Source organism: Molossus molossus, unplaced genomic scaffold (assembly GCF_014108415.1).
Source record: "Molossus molossus isolate mMolMol1 unplaced genomic scaffold, mMolMol1.p scaffold_m16_p_17, whole genome shotgun sequence".
Lineage (NCBI taxonomy): Eukaryota > Metazoa > Chordata > Mammalia > Chiroptera > Molossidae > Molossus > Molossus molossus.
The window spans coordinates 49,423,516-49,445,812 of NW_023425352.1; the positions used below are offsets into that span (position 1 = coordinate 49,423,516).

A 22,297-nucleotide genomic window follows, 5' to 3' on the forward strand; every position below is an offset into this window, starting at 1 on the left:
AATATTTCTTGCCACTCCCTTCTGGCCTGCAAAGTTTCTTTTGAGAAATCAGCTGACAGCCTAATGGGTACTCCCTTGTAGGTAACTAGCTGCCTTTCTCTTGCTGCTTTTAAGATTCTCTCTTTGTCTTGAACCTTTTGCATTTTGATGATGATGTATCTTGGTGTGGGCCTCTTGGGGTTCATCTTGTTTGGGACTCTCTGTGCTTCCTGGACTTGTATGTCTGTTTCCTTCACCAAGTTAGGAAAGTTTTCTGCCATTATTGTTTCAAACAGGTTTTCGATTTCTTGTTCTCGCTCTTCTCCTTCCGGCACCCCCAAGATGCGAATGTTGGCACGCTTGAAGTTGTCCCAGAGGCTCCTTACACTATCCTCATTTGTTTGGATTCTTTTTTCTTTTTGCTGTTCTGATTGGGCATTTTTTGCTTCCTTATATTCCAAATTAATGGTTTGCTCCTTGGATTTACATACTCTTATTACTGAAGCTGTGTAAATTATTCTTTATTTCAGTTAATGCCTCCTTCAATTCTAACTGTGCATCCATGATTTCTAACTGGTCCTTTTTTATGCTCTTGAGGCCCTCACTAAGTTCAGAGGTTCTCACTAAGTTCATTGAGCATCCTTATAAGCAGTATTTTGAACTCAGTATCTGTTAGGTTGCTTATCTCCATTTCGCTTAGTTCTTTTATTGGGGTTTTGTTCTGTTCTTTCATTTGGGACCTGTTTCTTTGTCTCCTCATTTTGGCTGCCTCCCTGTGTTTGCTTCAGTGTATTACTTAATGAGAAGTATGGGGCTCGCTGAGACCCGATGCTGCTCGTTTGAAAGAATTTAGGAAAAACCTGAAGCAGGATCCAAGACAGGCCAATCCTATGGTTAAGCAAGTGGCAACAGCTTGGGTGGGCTTAAAAGTTGTGGGGCAGGGCGGGGCCTCAGGGAGTCACCAGGGCGGGGCTACCAGTGTGAGCCAGGTTGCTGGAGTCCCAGATATGGAGACTGTCTGCCGCCCCAGGGAAGGGCTCACCAAAGGAACAAAGGACTCTTACAGCACGTTTGTCCCGGAGAAAGCCCCCTCTCCAGCCCTCACTCCAGTGCCAAACAGCTCAGTTCTTCCCTGTATGTCTCTGGCGCCCCTCGAACTGCCTCCCCTCCAAGCTTAGAGGGAGAGAGTCCGATAAGTCCGTGCGCGGGCCCTTTAGGGAGCTGCCTGGGGCTCTAGCTGCTTCAGCTTCCCAGAGCCTCAGTTTCCGCTGGTTTTTCCAGCCAGAAGTGATGGGGACTTCTCTTCCTGGCACTGGAACCCTGAGTGGGGCACCTGGTGTAGGACGGGGACCCCTCAGTCCTCAGGAAGGACCTTCCCAGCCGCGGGAGCCTCCTGATTTTATCCGCCACACGTGGGTGTGCGACCAGCCCATTGCACCGCTGCTGCTGCTGCCGCCGCCCCTCGCGCCGCCACCCCTCCTACCAGTCTGGATGTGGCTGCTGATTTAATTCCGTAGTTGCAGGATTTCCGTTCGGCTTGATTTCAGGCGGTTTGGAATGATGGTTGTTCTGTTGTTTAGTTGTAACTTTGATGTGGTTGTGGGAGGACGCGATACCGCGTTTACCTACGCCACCATCTTGACCGGAAGTCCGCCACAAGAATTTTTAAAACACCTAATACCTGACTATTTGGTCAAGGGCACTGACCTCTTTTCCCTTAGACTGTCAAAAAAAACAACAACAGCCAACACAACAATAGCCATCCGGTGTGAATGAATAAAAATTATACTGATTTTTTTGGTCAGATCAGCAAAGAATATATTTTTTGGTGTGCCACACAATTTATTAATTAGTTTATGTGTGCCATGAGATGAAAAAGGTTGAAAATCACTGTTCTAGAGAAACTGATCCTTGTATGTATGTACCCAGAATCCTCTGGAGGTACCAGATTGGGAAGCAACTGAAGCTAAAGAAAACCCACTAATCAGTGAACCTATCCAACTCCCTCTGCTGTTTCACTACTGTATGTTTAGGAATGAGTTAAACATGATTATCCAGCTCAGGCCTTGTATTCCTCAATCTCAGGTTTTATAGTTTCAATCAAATTTGGAAAATTCTTAAGTGATATTTCTGTCAATACTCTCTCCCATTTATTAAATTCTCTTCTTCTTGATAGTATTAGACAAATGTAGTACCTTCCCAATATATCCTATCAGTCTCCTAACCTCTCTCTAAAAGATTAAAAAAAAAAAAAAAAGATTTCTAGAGAGAGAAGAAGGGAGAGGAAGAGTGTTTCAGAGAAACACTGATGTAAAAGTGTCTATCGGTTGCCTACTGCACATCTCCTACTGGGGACTGGGCCTGAAACCCAGGCATATGCCCTGACTTGGAATCTACTGGCAACCTTTCAGTGCATAGGACAACTGCCAACCAACTGAGCCACTTCAGCCAGGGCTCTTAACCTCTCTTTCATTTCCATGCCCATTTGTGAGCAATTTCCCTGGATCTATTTTTAAAATCACTACTATCTCTTTATCAGTGTGTCCAATCTGCTGTTTTAACTACATATCCACTGAATTTTAAAGTTTAATGACTATGTATTATCCCATTTCTAGAAGTTCTTTTTTTCCAAATCTGCCAGCCTATGATTTCATTTAAAGCCCATTATATGTTGTGAAATATCATACATATAAACCAAACCAGTATTAGGGCAATAAGCCCCAAACCTACCATAGGGCAGTTGCCCTGCAGCTACAAATTCTCAGAGGAGATCCAAACCAGAACCTATGCCAAGGACAGAAAAGTCTCCTTATGCTAGCAAGGGAGTATTTTTCCATGAGGTAGTTTTATTGGGAGAAGATGGTTTCTCAGGGCTCATTACTGCTTCTATCAGTTCTCAGGTCTCATCTCCTGCATCTCCTGACCCAAACCCCTTTGCCATCTGTGGTATATTGTTTATAAAAAGGGCCAAAATTGTCCTGGCTAGTTTGGATCAGCGGTTAGAGCTTCGACCCTCAGACCAAAGAGTTGCAGGTTCGATTCCGGTCAAGGGCAAGTACCGCGGTTACGATTTGATCCCGGGCCCAGGTTGTGGGAGGCACCAGACAATGTGTCTCTCTCACATCAATGTTTCTCTCCCTCCCTCCCTCCCACTCTATCTGAAAATCAATAGAAAAATATCCTTGGGTGAGGATTTAAGAAAAAAAGGAGGGGCCAAAATTATTCCTCTTCCTATACCCTTTATCCTTACAATATAACGTTTTCATCTGTTCCCACCAAGACAGGAAATCTCTTTCTTCATGTCTTACATCTGGGCTTTGATCTATGGCTTGCTTTGAACAACAGAATGCAGCAGAAATGACAGTGTATCAGATCTAAGCCTATGCCTCACAAGTTATTTTGCACTCTTTCCTTCTTTCTTTAGGAACCCTGCTCTACATCATCATGAGAATAATCCAAGGTTAGCGGTTGAAGGATGACATACACTCTGGGAACAGAAACAAACTGTCCTAGCTAAGGCCACCCTAGATTATCCAGCTCTTAGCCAGATCATCAGCTGATCAACCGAGTCCAACTAAAATGAGAACTGCCCAGCTAAGCCCAGTCCAAACCACTACACCACAAAATCATTAGTTAAATAAATAAATGTTTTAAGCCACTAAGTTTTGGGGTGGTTTGTTTAGTAATATAAGCTAACTAATACATTATCTAGATTGGCAAATTCTTTCAGGGCAACTCCAGAGTCAGTTCAAACTAACAGTTATGGTTTTCAGATTTCTTTGTTTTTGCTCTGTGAAATTCTTTTTATTTCCTGGCAAACTTATCTATGTCCCTTTAAAGGTGTTTTGATTCAAAAGGATTTTCAAGTTAACCAGTCTGTCATATAACTGGAAAGCTAAGTAGAATCTATCATTTTACCTCTGAGTCAGATGAGCCAAGGTCAATCAAAAATTTTTTAACTAAGAATACTCTTTTAACAAAGGAAATGTTAAACAGAATCCTAGCATATAAAACAGACAAATTAATATGGTTGAAGAAGGGGTTAACAATGCCCAGTCTGCCTCCTTCAGGAAGCAGCCACTGTGGCATCTCAAAGGAATATATCATTATTAGTTCATTAAACTCTCCCTCCAACCTGGTCTGCTACAAGGGAGTGATTCTTAATCCTGGCTCACCTGAGAGTGAGCCTCAGCAACATTTATAAAATCTCTTCAAAGGATTACAGCATAGTCAGCATTGAGAGCCACTGAGCAAACATAACTATTTTAAGCCTTAGATTAATGTTAAAGCTCTAATGTTATTATACTACTAGAATTTGAAGCTTTTGCTTTTGGATCATCTCCTTGATGGATTCACATTTCTGGTATACCCTGGCTGCTTACTTCAGGAGGCATCTGACAATTATTCAATAAAGAAATAACACATAGTTCTTATAGTACTAACTGCCCAGAAGTCAAACTGGTCAAGATTTCTCCTCCAATACAAAAGTTAAATAAAATTGCTGGAAGTGAGTTTACAAAGCTAAAAACAGCTATTCAAATGCACATTTTACCTGTTAAGAATTACAAAATTTGGACATTAAACAATTTATGGTATTTCACAAGGGACTGGTGAAATATTTCACCTAAAAATTATCTAAAAATACTGCATTACAGTATTTTAATGAATTATACATGAAGTGGATAAAAAAGAAAATATGAATTCTCTAAACTTTAGGATCTATACATTCATGTATAACTTTAATAGCCTAAACAAGATTTAGATAACCATTCCCACTCATTTATATGCTGAGCTTTTATTTACATTTTATAATAAATTCTGATTCATATATGGGAATAGAAAAGGAAGGTTTTGTCAAATCATTCCCATAAATAATTTTTCAAATACATGGACAAGCATACAAAACTGGCATAAAAAGATACAGGTTACCACAAACAAAATCCAGCAGAAAGAAGAAACAACAGAAATAGATCCCTAAAGATTTCAGATATTGAAGTTACCAGATACAACTATTTTTAATAAACAGGAAACATTAAAGAAAATTTTTTCAGATTTTAAAAAGCACCAGAGTAAGAAATACCAGAACTATGAAACTACAATAACTTAATCAAAATCTTGATGCATAAGAATGAATTAAAATATAAATCATAAGAACAATCAAGGAGGCAGCAAAGATAAAAAAAAATGTAGAAAATAAAAAGCTACAGGTGAGAATGAGAAAAGTTAATACACATCCAATCAGAGTCACACAAGAATAGGAGAAACTATATCTAAAGAGGTAGTTTAGAATTTCCTATAACTGATTAAAGATATTATTCCACATATTCAAGAAGCCCAATAAGAAAATGAAGAAATCGATATTGTGACAAACAAAAGCAAAATTGGAGAGTTAAAAAAGAGACAGTTAACCTTCAAAGAACCAACATACTGACTAACAGCTGACTTCTCAACAACTGAAGCCTAAAGACAGTAGGATGTTATCTTCAAAGCGTGGAAAGTAACTGCCGAGGTAAAATTCTAAAACCAACAATATCATCCAAGAATAAAAGTGAAATAAAGACATGTTTAGATATACAAGAGAACCTGACACATGCAGATCTACTCAAAGAAAATTCCAGAGAGTGGTCAGACAAAAGGAACATAATACTAATTGAATATATGAGCAAAGAAAAAACCGGTAGAAAATACATAGGCATTTCTAAATGTACACTGACTATATGAAGCAAAAGTGGGGTTTAAAAATATAGAGAGAGCTCTGGCCACTTTGGCTCAGCAATTAGAGCGTCAATCTGAGGTCTAGAGAGACCCAGGTTCGATTCCCGCTAAGGGCACGTACCTCGGTTGCAGTTTGTCCCTGGCCCTGGTTGGGTTGTGCGGGTGGCAACCACTTGATGTGTCCCTTTCATGTTGATGTTTCTCTCTCTCTCTTTCTCTCTTCCTTTCTCTCCCACTCCATCTGAACAAAAAATGCAAAAATGTCCTCAGGAGAGGATAAAAAAAAAAGAGAGCGAGCCCTGGCTATTTTTGCTCAGTGGTTAAGAGTGTTGAACCGTGGAGCAATGAGTTGCAGGTTCGATTCCGGTCAAGGGCATGTACCTTGGTTGCAGTTCGTCCCCAGCCCTGCAAAAGGCAACCAGTCGATGTGGTTCTATCACACTGATCTCTCTCTCTTGCTCCCCTCCTCTATCTGTTGATAAATGAAAAAATATCCTTGGGTGAGGATTAAAAAAAGAAGAAGAAAAAAATATACATATAGAATAAAAAGCTGGGAAAGATAATAAAGGCCCTTATACTCTCTGGAAAAAGGAAAAGGTGGTTATTTATATAAATTAAGGATAAATGTTATTTCTAGAATAATGACTAAAAGGGAGGGTATAATAATTTCCAAATAAGTAGAGGAAATGAAACCAACTTAAAAAGTGAACCACCCAAAGAAAAGCAAACAAGGAAAGAAAGAAAATGAGAATAAATAGGTGGCAAAAATAGTACAAATGTGACGAAAGGTTTAAACCTATGTATGTTAGTAATTATAAAATATATATAAACTTCCCTGGCCGGTTTGGCTCAGCGGTTAGAGCATCAGCCTGCAGTCCAGAGAGACCAGGGTTTGGTTCCTGCTAAGGGCGCATACCTCGGTTGCAGTTTGTCCCCGGCCCTGGATGGGCCGTGCGGGTTGCAGCCACTCAATGTGTACCTTTCACGTAGATGTTTCTTTCTCTCTTCCTCTCTCTCCCTCCCTCTCTATCTGAACAAAAAATTGAAAAATGTCCTCAGGTGAGGATAAAAAATAAATAAATAAACAAATAAACAAAATGGTCCATTTATTTAAAAGATTGCTAGACTGGGTTTTAAAAATCTAACTTAATGCTGTTTACATGAGATTCATCTAAAATATACAGAAAAGCAAAGTAAAACAGTACTGAGTAAATAAATGGAGAAAATATATATAAAAGCAGGTGTAACCCAGCCAGTATGGCTCAGTGGTTGAGCGTTGACCTATGCCCCAAGAGGTCGCCGGTCTGATTCCTGTTCAGGGCACATGCCCAGGTTGTGGGCCCAATTCCCAGTTGGCGGCATGCCGGAGGCAGCCAATGGATGTTCTCCTCTCATCGATGTTTCTCTCTCTCTCTCTCTCTCTCTCCTTCTCTCTAAGAATCAATAAATAAATAAAAAAATTTTTTAAAGGCAAGTGTAGCTCTATTAATATCAGATAAATACAGACTTCAAGGAAACAAAGCATTACTAGAGTTCTAGAAGATCACAATCATGATAAAAGGCTCATTTCACCAAGAAGAGATAAAATTTAAATTTTATACCCTTAAAAGCAAAAGCAAAGTTTGACAGACCTGTAAGGAGAAATTAAAACTTGTCAGTATAGGACACTATAACATTCCTTTTTCAGTAACTGATAAAAAAAAACAAAAAAACAAAAACGAGATGAAAAACACATAGATCTGAACGTGGTTAACAAAAACTTTACATGACATACAGAGTGGGGCAAAAGTAGGTTTACAGTTGTAAGTACATGAAAGTTTCTTATTTATTAAATTAATGTATTATTTCCCATACAAACAACTATAAACCTACTTTTGCCCCACCTTGTATATCAAATACTGCATCCCACAACTGAATGTACCAAACACTGAAATGTATGCAAAATGAAAAACATATATAAAACATGGATCATAAAAACCCAAAGTGGTTACTTTGAAAGATTAATAAATTGGCAAAACTCTGGAAATTAGAGGTTAAAAGGAGTAAGAAAGAAAAGATAATTTACCAACTATGACACAGGGCGTGGGGCGGGAAGGGGTATCACTACAGAGCTTACAAACATGAAAAAAAATTCTATGATAATATGGCGAGGCAGATAGAAACAATCATCCCACTTCTTTTTTACCCTGTAGTGTTGAACATGTACTTTCTTGTCATGCCTGATGATGGATGGACACCATGTATTCCCCCTACCTTAACTTTACATTTGGCCACGTAATTTTCTTTTAGTCAATAAAATTTTAGTAAATGTTATGCAAGCAGATGCTTGAGATGTATGTGTACAAGTGCCACCATCAAGATAATAAAATACCCAGAGGTAGCCCACTGTCCCTCTGGACTAAACCAAAGAACAAGACAAGTCAAAGCCACCTCAGCTTAGCCACAGACTAATGAATGTGCAGCGAATGAGCTGCCCTAAATTGCAGCGAAAACAATAGTCAATCCATCTGACCCAGAGTCGAAGAAAGAATTAACTTAGCTGACTCACAGAGCAAGAAAAATATTAAATGTCACTGACATGATGTTTATACACAGCATTAGGCCAACACAGACATTGTAAACATTAAGACAGTATGTTTACAATTATAGCAAAAAATGGAATACTTCTTAGAAAAATTTAACTTACAGGTAATTGACTCAAGAAAAAATTTAAAAAGCTACCTTACAGTCATAACATATAAACTACCAAAGGTAAAGCTTAATCTCGAAGCTCTGACTCTTCCATTTACTCCCAACAACCGGGAATCAGATCTGTATTCTAGTTCAACTTTCACCATTAACAAATTTATGTGTTAAATAATTAATTGGTCAATTCCCTCAGATAAAAAAGGGGGGGGACAAACAAAAAAAAATGGATCTACAGTTTCAAGAATACTGCTATAGTACAGATACTATGTACAATATTACATATACATTATTAATAGCTTGCCTCAGATAAAGAAAGGTAAAATAATCAGCACAAAAGAAGTTTCTCCTGTTACTAGAATTATTAGCAGCAAGTTAGTCTATTTGGGGAGAATTCTTTTTTCTTTATTGGTTTTACTTAAAGAGGAAGGGAAAGGGAGAGAGGGGCAGAAACATCAATGAGAGGGAACATCCAATGGCCACCTCCTGCATGCCGCCCACTGGGGATCAATCTGGGCATGTGCCCAGACCAGAAATCGAACCAGCGACCTCTTGGTGCATGGGTTGATGCTCAACCACTGAGCCACATGGGCTGGGCAAGGGGAGAATTTTATCTTAGATTACTAAATTCCTAAACAACTTTTTTTTTTTTAAACCCTTACTTTCAGCTGGAACTGCCATCTTCCACTAATTTGCAAAAATAACCAACACAAAGGGAAAGAGGAAAGGCACCCCCACATGCTCTCTAGGCTTTTTAGAATATATGAAGTTGCTCCTTTGTACATACAAATCTACAAAAAAGGTGATATTGTAGATATCAAGGGTAGGGCACTGTTCAAAAAGGAATGCCCCACAAATATTTCCATGGCAAAACTGGAGGAGTCTACAATGTTACCCAGCATGCTGTTGACATTGTTGTAAACAAACAAGGGCAAGATTCTTCTTGCAAGAAAATTAATGTACATACTGAGCATATTAAGTACTCTAAGAGCTGAGATAGCTTGCTGAAACATATGAAGGAAAATAATAAAAAAGAAAAGAATGCCGAAGTAAAAGGTTTTTTGGGCTCAACTGAAATGCCAGGCTGCTCCCACCCAGAGATTCACATTTTGTGAGAACCAATAAAAAGAAGCTTGAGCTGCTGGAACCTATATTCTATGACTTTCACAGTGTAACATGAAAAATAAAAGACCTCTGGACTGTTAAAAAAATTCCTAAAAGTGTTATAGAAACCAAAATACTCTTAATAGCTTACCTTCCACAAGCAATCTGAGTGACAATGCTTCCCATAAGTTCAAAAACTTTCCTTGGGTTTATTTCATGACTAGTAGAGTTATGACCCAACTGACCATACCCTCCAGCTCCAAAAGTAAACACTCCACCTTCCTAAAAAAGACAAAACCCTTTATCATTAGAAGGTCTGATAAAAGTAAATAAATCTTCAGGAAAATAAACTAATCTTTAATATAGTTAAATTTTTTATGTTTATCTTCACAATTTAACAGATGATACCTGACTTTTTAAGGTAAAATATCTTAAAACTAAGAGAGTTCCAGGCTCATTGCTAAATACTGTCATATCTTTTTTAAGTATTTAATCATGTTTTTGTCAATATATTTAGTTGAAGTCATCATTAAAGAGATAATATTTATGCATTGCCTTTCACTGTCATTATATTCTTGTTGACTCCCAAGTACACACATATAAAATTGGACGAAACTATTAAAATGGTATTATCTTCAGTTTTCAACTTTTAACATAAAAGAGCATATACAACCAGAGTGCATATAGCTATTTTTGGCACACAATATAAATGGCCCTTAAAATTTTTATTATAGAGAAGTGGGTGGTGACAGAAGAGGTTATAGGGAGGCTAACTGATGATGAAAAAAAAATTAAATTATTTTTAAAAGTTTTTTATAAAAGTATGTAACTGGGGGGGTTGTCAGTGGGGGAAAATGGAGGGACATCTGTAATACTTTCAATAATAAAGATAAATTTTAAAGTTTTATACATACAATCTTACACACCCACACATAATTGGATTAAAGGTTATGCACACAAAAAAGTGATCTGGCCCTGGCCAGTTTTGCTCAGTGGTTAGAGCGTCGACCTGCGGTCCAGAGAGACCCAGGTTTGGTTTCCGCTAAGGGCACATACCTCAGCTGCAGTTTGTCCCTGACCCTGGTTGGGTCGTGTGGGTGGCAGCCACTCAATGTATCCCTTTCACGTCGATGTTTCTCTCTCTCTCTCTCTCTCTCTCTCTCTCTCCATCTCTCTCCCTCCCACTATATCTGAACAAAAAGTGGAAAAATGTCCTCGGGTGAGGATAAAAAAAAAAGTGATCTGTGATGACAGCTTAACACAGGCACAATTAGTTTTTTTCCCATTGTTATCCTTCACAGTTGTAGCTATATATACAATATATCCTTATTATCATTTAATAACATACGTATTTATACATATTATTACATAAGAAAGTTGATTTAACTTTTTAAAGTTTTCATGGAAAATTTCAAACAATTATACAAAAATTAAAGACAAAAATACATATGAAACAACATAACTACTCAATTTCAATAACTGACAAAAGTTAGATGATCTTGTTTCATGGATGCTCCTTCCACTTCCCTTTTGTAGAGTACTTTTAAAGCAAATTTTGATCATCAAATCATTTCACTTATGTATATATATCTTCACTGGCTTATACCTCTAACAGCTAAGAATATATAATACAATACTATTATCACACAAAGTTAATTTACTTTTCTGGATAGAAATAGCAACAGTGTTCATTTTTAATTTATGATTTTTATAATTAGTATTTTTCCAGTTTTATTAGTTATAACTGAATTGCCAAAAAACTATATATTTAAAGCATACAAATTTGACATCTGTAAACATTATGAAATGACTATTGCAATCTAGTTAATTAAAATATCCATCACCTCCCATGACTCTGTGTGTGTGTGTGTGTGTGTGTGTGTGTGTGTGTGTGATCTACTCTCAGCAAATTTCAAATATAAGACATAGTACTATTAACTATGGTAACTATGTTGTACACTGGATCCTCAGAACTCATTCATCTTGTAACAAAAGTTTGTACCCTTTGTCCAATATCTCCCCACTTCTCCCAACCTCCTGGCAATCATCATTCTACTCGTTTCCCTGAATTTAAATTTTTTTAAGTTTCCACTTATAAATGATACCAGATATTATTTGTCTTTCTCTGTCTGGCTTATTTCAATTAGCATACTGTCTCTCCAGGTTCATCTATGTTGCAAATGGAAGGATTTGTCTTCTTTATGGCTGAATAATATTCCATTCTGTATATTTTCTTTATCCTTTTACCTGGGGATGGACACAGGTCATTTCCATACCTGGCTATTGGGAACAATGCTGTAATGAACTGGGGAGTGCAGAGATCCTGTTTTCATTTTCTTCAGATATATAACCAGAAGTGGCATGGCTTATTCATATAGTAGTTCTATTTTTAACTTTTTGCGGAATCTCCATACTGTTTTCCATAGTGGCTATATGTCAATTTACCTTCCAACCAACAATGTACAAGTGTTCTCCTTTACTCCCAATACTTGTCCTTTGTTTTTTATTTATTATAGCCATCCTAACAAACGTAAGGTGATGATATTTCACTGTGGTTTTGATCTGCATTTCCCTGATGAATGATGTTGCCATTGAATGCCATTTGTATCTTCTTTGGGAAAATGTCTATTCAGGTCTTTCCCATTTTTAAATTAATAATGTTTAGCTATGGAGTTATATGCATTCCTTGTATATATTTATTATTAACCCTTATCAGACATGATTTATAAATATTTTCTCCCATTCAATAGGTTGCCTTTACTTTTGTTTCCTTTGTAGTAAAGAAGGTTTTGTGATGTAGGCCCCGTTCTTATTTTTTGCTTCTGATGCCCGTGCTTTTGGTGTCATAGCCAAAATATGATTACCAAGATTAATGTCTGAGAGATTTACCCCCATGTTTTCTTTTAAGAGTTTTTCAGTTTCAGGTCTTACATTTAAGTCTTTCTTCTATTTTGAATTATATTTTATGCGTGGTGCAAGACAGGGATACAATTTTGTCTTTTACAGTATATATCCAGTTTGCCAGCACCATTTTGTTGTTGTAGTTTATCCTCACCTGAGGATATTTTTCCATTTATTTTTAGAGTGTGGAAGGGAGGGAAGGAGACAGAGAGAGAGAAAGCGAATGAGAGACAGAGAGAGAGAGACAGACAGAGAGAGAAACACCAATGTGAGAGAGATATCAATTGGTTGCCTCCTGTTAATACCCCAACTGGAGCAACCCAGGTACGTGCCCTTGACCAGAAATCAAACTCATAACCCTCTGGTCCAGAGGTCAACACTCTAACTGCTGAGTCAAACCAGGCAGGGCTCTTTTATATTTAAAAGAAATATTTAAATATATTAAAAATATGTATATGTTTGCTTTTTATTGTAATAGTTTCCAGGTTCCAACGTCAAAAGTGTAGGATAAAGAACATTTGGTCTAGCTTTAATTTTTTAAATACATAAATAAAATGCAGTATGTTTAGCCCTGGCCAGTTTGGCTCAGTGGTTAAAGTGTCAGCCTGCAGACCAAAGAGTCTCGAGTTTGATTCTGGTCAAGGGCACATACCCTGGTTGCGATTCGATCCACGGCCCTGGTTGTGGTCGTGCAAGAGCCAACCAATCGGTATCTTTTCTCTCACACTGATGTCTTTCTTTCTTTCCTTTCCATTCTACTAAAGATATAATGGATAAATATCCTTGGGTGAGGATTAAAAAACAAAAAAAGTCGTATGTTTATATTTTACCCCTTCTTATGCAAAAGAAAACTATTCTGTTCCTTCCTCTTTTTGCTTAATCATGTATCCTGAAGATCATTGCACATCATAATACAGAAATCTTCCTCCTTCTGTTTTATAGGTCATGGTATTCCACTGCATGGAGTTACCAGTTTATCCAAATAGGCTGCTACTAATGGACATTAGAATTCTTCCATTCTTTTTTTTTTTTTTTTTTATCCTCACCTGAGGACATTTTTCCATTTTTTGTACAGATAGAGTGGAAGGGAGAGAGAGGAAGAGAGGAAGAGAGAGAGAGAGAGAGAGAGAGAGAGAGAGAGAGAGAGAGAAACATCGACATGAAAGGGACACATCAAGTGGCTGCCACCCGCACGACCAACCAGGGCAGGGAGAGAGAGAGAGAGAGAGAGAAACATCGACATGAAAGGGACACATCAAGTGGCTGCCACCCGCACGACCAACCAGGGCAGGGGACAAACTGCAACCGAAGTACATGCCCTTAGCGGGAACCGAACCCTGGTCTCTCCGGACCGCAGGCCGACGCTCTAACCACTGAGCCAAACCGGCCAGGGCGGATTCTTCCATTCTTTTGCTGTTAATATAATGCAATAATAAATAGACTCATGCACACAGAAAAAGTCTTGTTTTAAAGTTTTTCTAACGCAGTTTTTACACAAGGAAATTGCTTTGTAAAGCAATCTTAATATTTGCAATAAATTCTTCCAGAAAAAACAAAAATATATAGATACAGAACTATATTCTAACTTAAATCAAGGCAAAATAATCTATTTTACTTTTGGGATATTTAAAATAATCTCATTTTGTTAAAAATAATATACACCAGAAACTCCAGTGAATTAAGTATCACCAGCTACTTTTTAGAGAGAGAAATACAGAAAATTAATAGAATTAGCATTTTAAAAAAACTCAATAAATATAAATAGTTATATCCTGGGAAAGTGAGATGAATGATTTCAAAGGTTGCATTTGAAAAGCATTAACATTATGAGTTTTTCTACCACAAAGTTAGTTCCAAGGAATGATTTTATGCAAAATATTTACTATTATTTTAACACAGCCAATGTCAGAAGAAAATGATTAAAATTTATAATTTGCCAACATGATTTAACAAGACTTTAGTGATTACATTTTTAATCTGAATTATAACAATCAATAAAATATGGTAAATAAGATCAGCAGGTTGGTATAGTAAAACATCCTTACTAAAAGGCAATATAAAATTTTTAAAAATTCACTTTTATAATTGGTCATTATAATATTTTAAAATGAATATACTATATTTAATAATGACTAACAATAATTCTTTTCATCCTAAAATTCCAATGTGGGAGCATGTAGAGTTTTACAAAGTCTGATTAGAAATTATTATTATTATTTTTTTGCCAATTTTATGCAGGACAAAGAAAAAGAAGCAGAACATTCATTTCTAATTTAGCCAATGAAAACTTTCCAGTTCCTTTATGTAAACATGACTATAATAATATTCCTAGTAAAGGTTAACGTTTTTATTTTCATTTTACTTCTAATCACTAAACAGTACTAACACTGAATTGGCACATACCCAATAAAGTGAGATGTCAGAGTTAAAGCCATTAACAACACTGTGATGAAAGCTCATTGTAACTGCTTTTGTAACACTTGGCCTACGGATAATAACAAATAATCTCTCTATTACTTGTTATATCCTACTTATAAGCCAAATGGGAGCCAATTATTAAAATTAGGCAGAGCTATATATGTGTAAGTGGGATTGATACACAGCATGGCCAGCCTGACAAACTTAAAAAAAACAATTCTTTCATTCAAAACATTATTTAAGCAGTATTTCAACAATATATTATCATCACATTTAACAGAAGACTACAATTCACATTTCATAAAACAAATTTGAAAATCAAATTGTTTTTGAAAAACAAGTAATAACCTAGGTCCTTTATCCAAGATAAATTATTTTCTCAATTTCAATAACACTTAAGTTCTAATGTACTTATTATAAAAACATTTACTAATTATGAAATAATTTCTGAGGAATAATAAAGAAGTTGTATAGGAGTACAATACCTTGGTTAGTGCAGCAGTATGATCTTCTCCACAACAAATATAAACTATTTTCTGAGTTCTTAGTGACTTTAGTAAATTAGGAACATACCTATCTGAAAATTCCAACAAGAAATGTTAAAAATATTTAATTAAAACTCTTCTGAAGTGTGTTTCCTCTATAGCTTCCCAAGCTCAGTGGATATCGATGACTAAATAATTTTATCCATGATTCAATAACTGCACTACAAGCCTACTAACCTGGGTTCCCAGGCCTTCCTATTCTGTGATAAAGGAGGGATTTACAAAGAGTAATTTAAGTGCTAAACTGCCTAAAGGCCAATCAGCAATCAAGGAATCTCAAAGCTATTTGACTACTTCTAATCCATACGCATATTTTATATTCATCTCATTATAATCCAACTCATGGGATCCCACTTAAAAATTTGAAAATTATACTTTCTGCTATTTTCTAGCAGAAAAGATAAATAATGCCCTAATCTATTTTTCTTACGCAGAAAAAATATTTTAAAATTCTTTTTGAGAGTATTATTAGGTTATCATTACCAGTTGTTACTAGATCAACAACTCACTTTTGTCTGTTAAGTTATTACAATTACATTGAACTTCATGAAATTAGTTTTTGTATTTCAAATATTGGTATTCGACCTAATGTAGTTATGAAAAATCAATTCCAACATCCCAACTTGTTCCACGTAGTTAATTTTTTAAGACTCTAGCATCAATGTTAAAAGTGAAGCCCAAACTGAAGATTAATTTAATGATTCAGATTATTTAAATATTTCCTTGAAAAATCTCTAATAGATTAATGCTTCATGTAACTTTCCAAAATAATTTTATTGTTTCTTTCCACCACAGTACCTACCATTTTCATCATTAAGACCTAGTTGACCAAATTTGTTGCGTCCCCATCCAAAGATAGCTCCAGAGAGGGTGAGTACAAAACTATGGGCTCCTCCTGCTGCAACTTGCATGAAAGGGATTCCAATCAAAGACTTAATCAGCTGTGGTGAAGCTTGCTTTTTAGAGTCAATGCCTAAACCCAATTGGCCATATTTATTCTGTCCCCAAGAGAAGACTTCACTTGCTATAAAACAAAAACAAAAAAATCATAAAATTAGCAAATTTTCTCACACACAAAATTTGAAGATCAGTTATTCTGAGATATTGTTCCTCTCATCAGATGTAAATACATATTCCTCTTTATTAAGTTTATTTCTTATATGGAAACATATTACCTAAAACATTCTATACTTAATACACTTTAAGTTGACTGACTTTAGTGACAAATGGGTAACTCATATAACTTTATGCTTCTCAGGTTTCACTTTTATTCTATTTCTCCCAAGAGGCACTCATCCAAGCTCAAGGTTTCAGTTATCAATTATATGCTGGTAACATTAAAAATTTTGTAATTAGCCCAGATCTGTGCTCTGAGCAATAAACCCATGTATCTAATTCTTTACTTCACACCTAATACTTGGGTATTCCAAGGCACTTCCAGCTCAGTGTACCCCAAACTCAATTCATGGTCCTCACACTCTACCTCCTATACCTGAACCTCTTCCCCAATTCAGTAAATGGCACAGTAAATAATTCACTAGCACAAGTCATAAACATAGTAGGCATCCTTAATACTCCTTTCTTCTTCCTCTTACCTTATACAGAGATTGGTATGAATTATCTATCACCAAGTTATACAGTTTTCATTCTAAAGAAAAACATGGCAAACAGATTCACTCCCACCATCTCACCTGGTTCCTATAATAGTTCTGTTTGTCACTTTAGTGCTCCACCACCAACTGCAACGTCTTCTGCAACTTTACACATCTTTTTATTTTTTATTAAATAAATGACACTAAGCTAATAACTGACACACTACAACTGATTTTAAAAATTCATACTATAAATTAGTGCACACTTAAAGTCTTCCTCCAAAATTAGATCCCTGGTTTCTCTCCCAAGAGACAACTACTCTTCCCAATTACTGATACAGAAATATTGTATGCACATACTAGCAGACATTTGTACATATACATAGAAATATTGTAAATATGCAGATTTGACAATGTTGCTCACCTGAAAAAAAAAAAATGTGCCTTCTCAAAGCTCTTGGGATGTTTCCAAGTTCATTTCATATCAGTCATGTCCCTCATCATACTCTAACCATACTCACCTTCCTTTACATTCTCCAATGCCCATTTCTCACACACTAACTGTTCCCTTACCTACATCTTCCTTTCATCTTTGTCTAGTTCACTTCCACTCCCTCCCAGCAGAAAGCCTTCTCTGATCTCCCAGATAAGTTCAATCCCTCAGTTACATGTTCTAAATATCCTAAACTTTTTTCTCTACAGTCTTTTTCATAGTATGTAATTACAATGTTATTTGTTTGACTGGTGTGACTATACCATAAGGGTTAGTGGATACTGCTTACCACTGAATAGTGTACATTCTAATGGGCCTCATTCATATTAAGTGATCAAACAGGAAAAATAAATAAATAAATTAATTCAATAAGATACATATTGCATTAAGATTAAACCAAATGTCAATACTCAAATAAACAAAACACTTTCCTGATTCTATGCTTTTACTATTACTACCACCATAGCCAATCCTCAACATTTCCCCTAGCTATTTCTAAACATTTCTCCAATTCTGAATAAATCCGACTCATCTTTTAAGACTTGCATCAAATACCAATCCACTCCTTATTCTAATTCTATTGACTGGAACTAATTAAACTTTTTCTTCATTTCTCTAGCATTTTACTTTTACCTTGCCCAAAGTAGTATTTTTTTCTTCCTTAATCTATAGCTATTGTATATCTGCCTCTTCCACTAAATGGTATGGTCATTAAAATTGTCTCTTATCTGTATTTCCCTACAGCTCTAGCCTAGTGCTTCATTCATCGTAGGCTTCACTAAACATGTAGTAAATTAAAATAATAATATAATATTAATAAAGAAGCCGCTGGAACTTATTTCTTCTTAATGATAAAAATGAACATATGGCAGATTCTTGACTAACCCAAGTTACAATCCTTAGCTGGCATATAAAAAAAATTAAATGAAAAAGGGAAAGCAAACAAAGCTAAGAGGAATCTTGGCCTTCTCTGTTTTTATTTATAAAAAGTTTATCTGTGAGATCAAATGAGACTGGGCAAGTTATAACTTTCCCTAGATATGAAGGAATAGCATTTAACAAGGTGAAGAAACAGACACAAAAATAAATTTCATTCATGTCTATATACTAGCAATATATAATTTGATAATGACACCATTTACTTTAACAACAAAAAATATCAAATACCTATGGAAAAATTTAGTAAAAGGAGGGTCAGACTTCTCCACAGGAAACAAATACTATTGAGAAAAATTAAAAGATTAAAATAAATGAAGAGATTCAGCATGTTTAAAAACAACGGACTTTCTGCTCAATTAAAATATCAAGTAATAAAACCGAAAAAGGAAAATAAAAACAATGCTCACCTTTAGAAAGTGCAAGTGAATGATAGTAACCGCAAGCAACCTGTACTATCTGGATATCTGACAAACTTTTAATATTTCTAGAAAATAAGAAGAGAGATTAGAATCAGTTAATTCCATTTCATAAATGGATCCAGAATGCTATTTATATATGCTATTTACTGAGCACCTACTATGCACAGTTTCCTACAAGCCCAATTTAACCAAACATTTACGCTAAATGTCAGTAAACAAAATCTAGACATGAAAAAAATTAAAAGTGATGAGAAAATACTTAAAAAGGACAACATTTAAGCCAACTATGTGCATACCTCAAATACCTCTCAGAATGTTTTTACAATTTAGAATTTTTCTTTTACTGTCAAATTTTAAAAACATTTTTAAAAGCTTAACACACAAAACTTGTAATATTTTTGTAAAACAAATGAACATTATCTAATTTGTCTAAAATTGATGTTTGACCAAATATATGTTCTCTTCTATCAGGTTCAGAACAAATAACATTCCTATTATGTGAATTGCTACCAACTCACAAATTATGAAATCTATTCCTTTTAGGCTATCCTTTTGCTTTACATCTAAATCACTGACATTCAACTTAATTTCTTACCAGGGAAATTTAATCAATTCACGTTTATTATAATCACTGACTTGTTCATCTTTCTGCCATCTTGTGTTTTTCCTTTGATTTTTTGTCTTTTTTTCTCCCATTTCTGATTTTTCCTTTACTGTAATATGATTCTAAGGCTAATTTTTGAAACATTACAAAAATCAAGTAACTGCATCAAACATCCCAGGTTTTTCTTAAGTAGTTCCCTTTATCTGATCATTCTACTGTTTTTACTGAATGAATAATTTCAAGGAAAAAAAAGTGGGAAGAAAACATATTATGTTACTTATTCCCCTTTACCTGATACTGCCACCTGACCTGAGTCTGCCAAATGAAAGTCCGGAGCAAGTTCTGACCAGAGAGTCGATACTCATGATTTTCGGGAGGCAGCTTCAGCAAATCAAATTTTGAGCAGGAGAAAAATGAGTTACTCTAATCCTATATTATTGTATTAAAAATATTTTTATTTAGTGGATTATGTCTTAACTACAAAACCTGAAAGTTATGCTGCTACAATTTAGCAGAATCCAACAAGTTAGCAGGATCCAATGTACCCTCAGTTTTAAAAGGTAGCAAAATGTCCATTTTTCTGCAATTAGCAAAATCAAACATTGGCAATGCAAAAACAGGACTTAAGTCCAATTTGCAAAACAAACAAAACATTTCAAAAGCTACATTCTCACAGTACCCCAGTGTTTTTTCCTTCACAGCATTTATCACTATTAATTACTGGTATACTTATTCATGTATTACCAGTGTACTGTTAAACAATAAGCTCTCTCAAGGTAGACTGTGTCTTATGCCCATGGAATTCCTGGCATCTACCACAGTGCTTTGCATAAAAGTATGAAATAAACATACTGTTAAAGGATAAGTAAATTTGTAAAGTCTTTGAGGCTTTAGTATTAAAACTATTATAACATATATTTAAAACTGAGTAAAATTAAGAAAATGAATTTTATTTTTGACCAAGTTGTTTGATTTCTACAGTACAAAAACAGCTGTTTTCACAAGGATATCATACTTTCCTGTCATGATTTGTAATACATATGTCCAATAAGTACAACTTTAAAATTCAGGTCTACAGAGACGACTGACACTGAATAATTTCAGTCTTTCTCCAAGAAGTAATGATTTCAAAACATAACAAAATTAGAAGTAGAAAAAGATTATCAAACTATTAAGAGTTTCAAATATAATCTACTTATTAATTTTACATTCTTCTTTAAAGTACCACTTAACTTATATACTCTCATCTTTTAGCATAAAAATGGATTTTGTTCTCAAGAAAGTACAGACTAATATGAATCTCCACATTTCTGATCACTCTTATGAAAATCATAAACAGTAATTTTAAAAAATCTGTATACATATATTTTATTAAAAAGTATGTGAAATTTACAAAGCTGGCTGATATCTCTAAGAATCTAGAAAAGATCTTTCATCTAAAAAATTATATGGTACTGAAATTTAAAAGAAAAAAATTATTGGCAGTCTATCATAAAAATGTATTTCTACTGAAATACTAAATTGCCCCTTAAAACATCAATAAAAACTATGTATATGTTACAACAAAGCAGACCAGTCCACAAAAAAACAGATGAGCTTGAACAGGAAAAATGACAACACAGCTTAAAGTTAATATAGGTGTTTAGCAAGTATAAAAACAGAGAATTTTAAAGTAAAAAACTCAAGTAAGATTTCTTTCAGGTCCCCATCCAGGTTCATAAAATAGTAGTCACAAATACATAATTTATTACTGGGCAACTTTCAAATAAATTATCAGATAATAAAATTCTCTCCTTACAGTTACCTTTCTTTCCCATTTACTAATCATCAAGGAATTACTGACTGAAATCCCTTCTAACATAAGTGAACAGAAATAAAAACGTAAGTATGAGAATTAAGAGACCAATGGAGTGAAAATGAGGAAAAGCTAGAAAGCTCTGCCATGAATCATGGTTGAGAATATTAACTTAAATCTAACATGTAACTCCCTTTTCAATCCTAAAATCACAAATTTTTACAAATCTTACATTAAAACCCCTATTCTACAATAATTACCTGTGGGAGAAAATAAAAGCAGTAAAGAATAACAAATATGAGGTCACTGTGTTTCTATGAATGCTTTGTATTATGTAGCCAATAACTATTTGGTTGCAAATTACCATTTTCTGAAAGAAGTCAAAATTGAAATGACTAAAAGAATTCAATTTACTTAGATTTAAAAAAACAAATGTTTTTCTCCCAACACTATCATTAAGAGATAGTAAAAGCATAATGTGAATACTATTTGTTTCACCACTCCAAGTATTTGTTATGGAAAAAGAAAAGAGGTAGAGGAAATTTGTTGAGTTCTTTGAAATTGAGTAACAAGTTCAATAAAGAAAATGGGTGATTGTGATGTTTCTAAGAGTCTCAACAAGACAGTCCATTACTAGATCAAATATAAAATGTCAAACCAAAGATAAACAACTTTTAATATGTTACAACACATGGAAGGTTACAGGCTTATTAAAGGAGCTACTTTTCCAAGTTTGAAAAAGAAAAACACAAAACAAAACCTCATTTCTAACAATGAGTTCCTATTCTGAAATATATTAGTAGTCTATGCTCCATTTTTTATCCTAGTAATTACACTGTATTTCTTAAACCAAAACAAATGTTATCTATTTTAAATTAAAAACAAAATATCTAAATGTGTATTTAAATAATGCTACCTAAAATAAACCTAAAATTAGCTTAATTCCTTGGTTCCCTGGAGAGTTCTCTTTTGTCCCTGTAACTATTAGTAGGACGAAAGAACAAGAGTTTTTTAAGGAGGCAGGAATTTGTACAATTTTAAAAACTAAGCATGAGTTACTATATTATTTATTTACATAAAAGAAATTGAATGATTTTCTTTAAATCTT

The 22,297-nt window shown here is 35.0% G+C and overlaps 1 protein-coding gene across 15 annotated transcripts in view; it reads right to left on the minus strand.

Annotated features, from left to right (window-relative positions):
- The window catches only part of HERC4 (HECT and RLD domain containing E3 ubiquitin protein ligase 4), a 109,755-nt gene that overhangs the window by 56,646 nt on the left and 30,812 nt on the right, over nucleotides 1-22,297 (minus strand). For 9 of the 15 annotated variants that reach the window (XR_004960062.1, XM_036266037.1, XM_036266044.1 and 6 more), the window contains 5 exons: nucleotides 19,686-19,775; nucleotides 18,779-18,855; nucleotides 16,150-16,371; nucleotides 15,288-15,379; nucleotides 9,635-9,765 (listed from right to left, as the gene is read on the minus strand). Coding sequence is in view for 14 of the 15 variants with exons in the window: in XM_036266037.1 (XP_036121930.1) it covers nucleotides 9,635-9,765; nucleotides 15,288-15,379; nucleotides 16,150-16,371; nucleotides 18,779-18,855; nucleotides 19,686-19,775 (612 nt within the window). In the remaining variant the exon portion in view is untranslated. Of the gene's footprint in view, nucleotides 1-9,634; nucleotides 9,766-15,287; nucleotides 15,380-16,149; nucleotides 16,372-18,778; nucleotides 18,856-19,685; nucleotides 19,776-22,297 lie in introns of those variants that run through there. The other 6 variants (XM_036266043.1, XM_036266039.1, XM_036266047.1 and 3 more) reach the window with 3 other exon arrangements.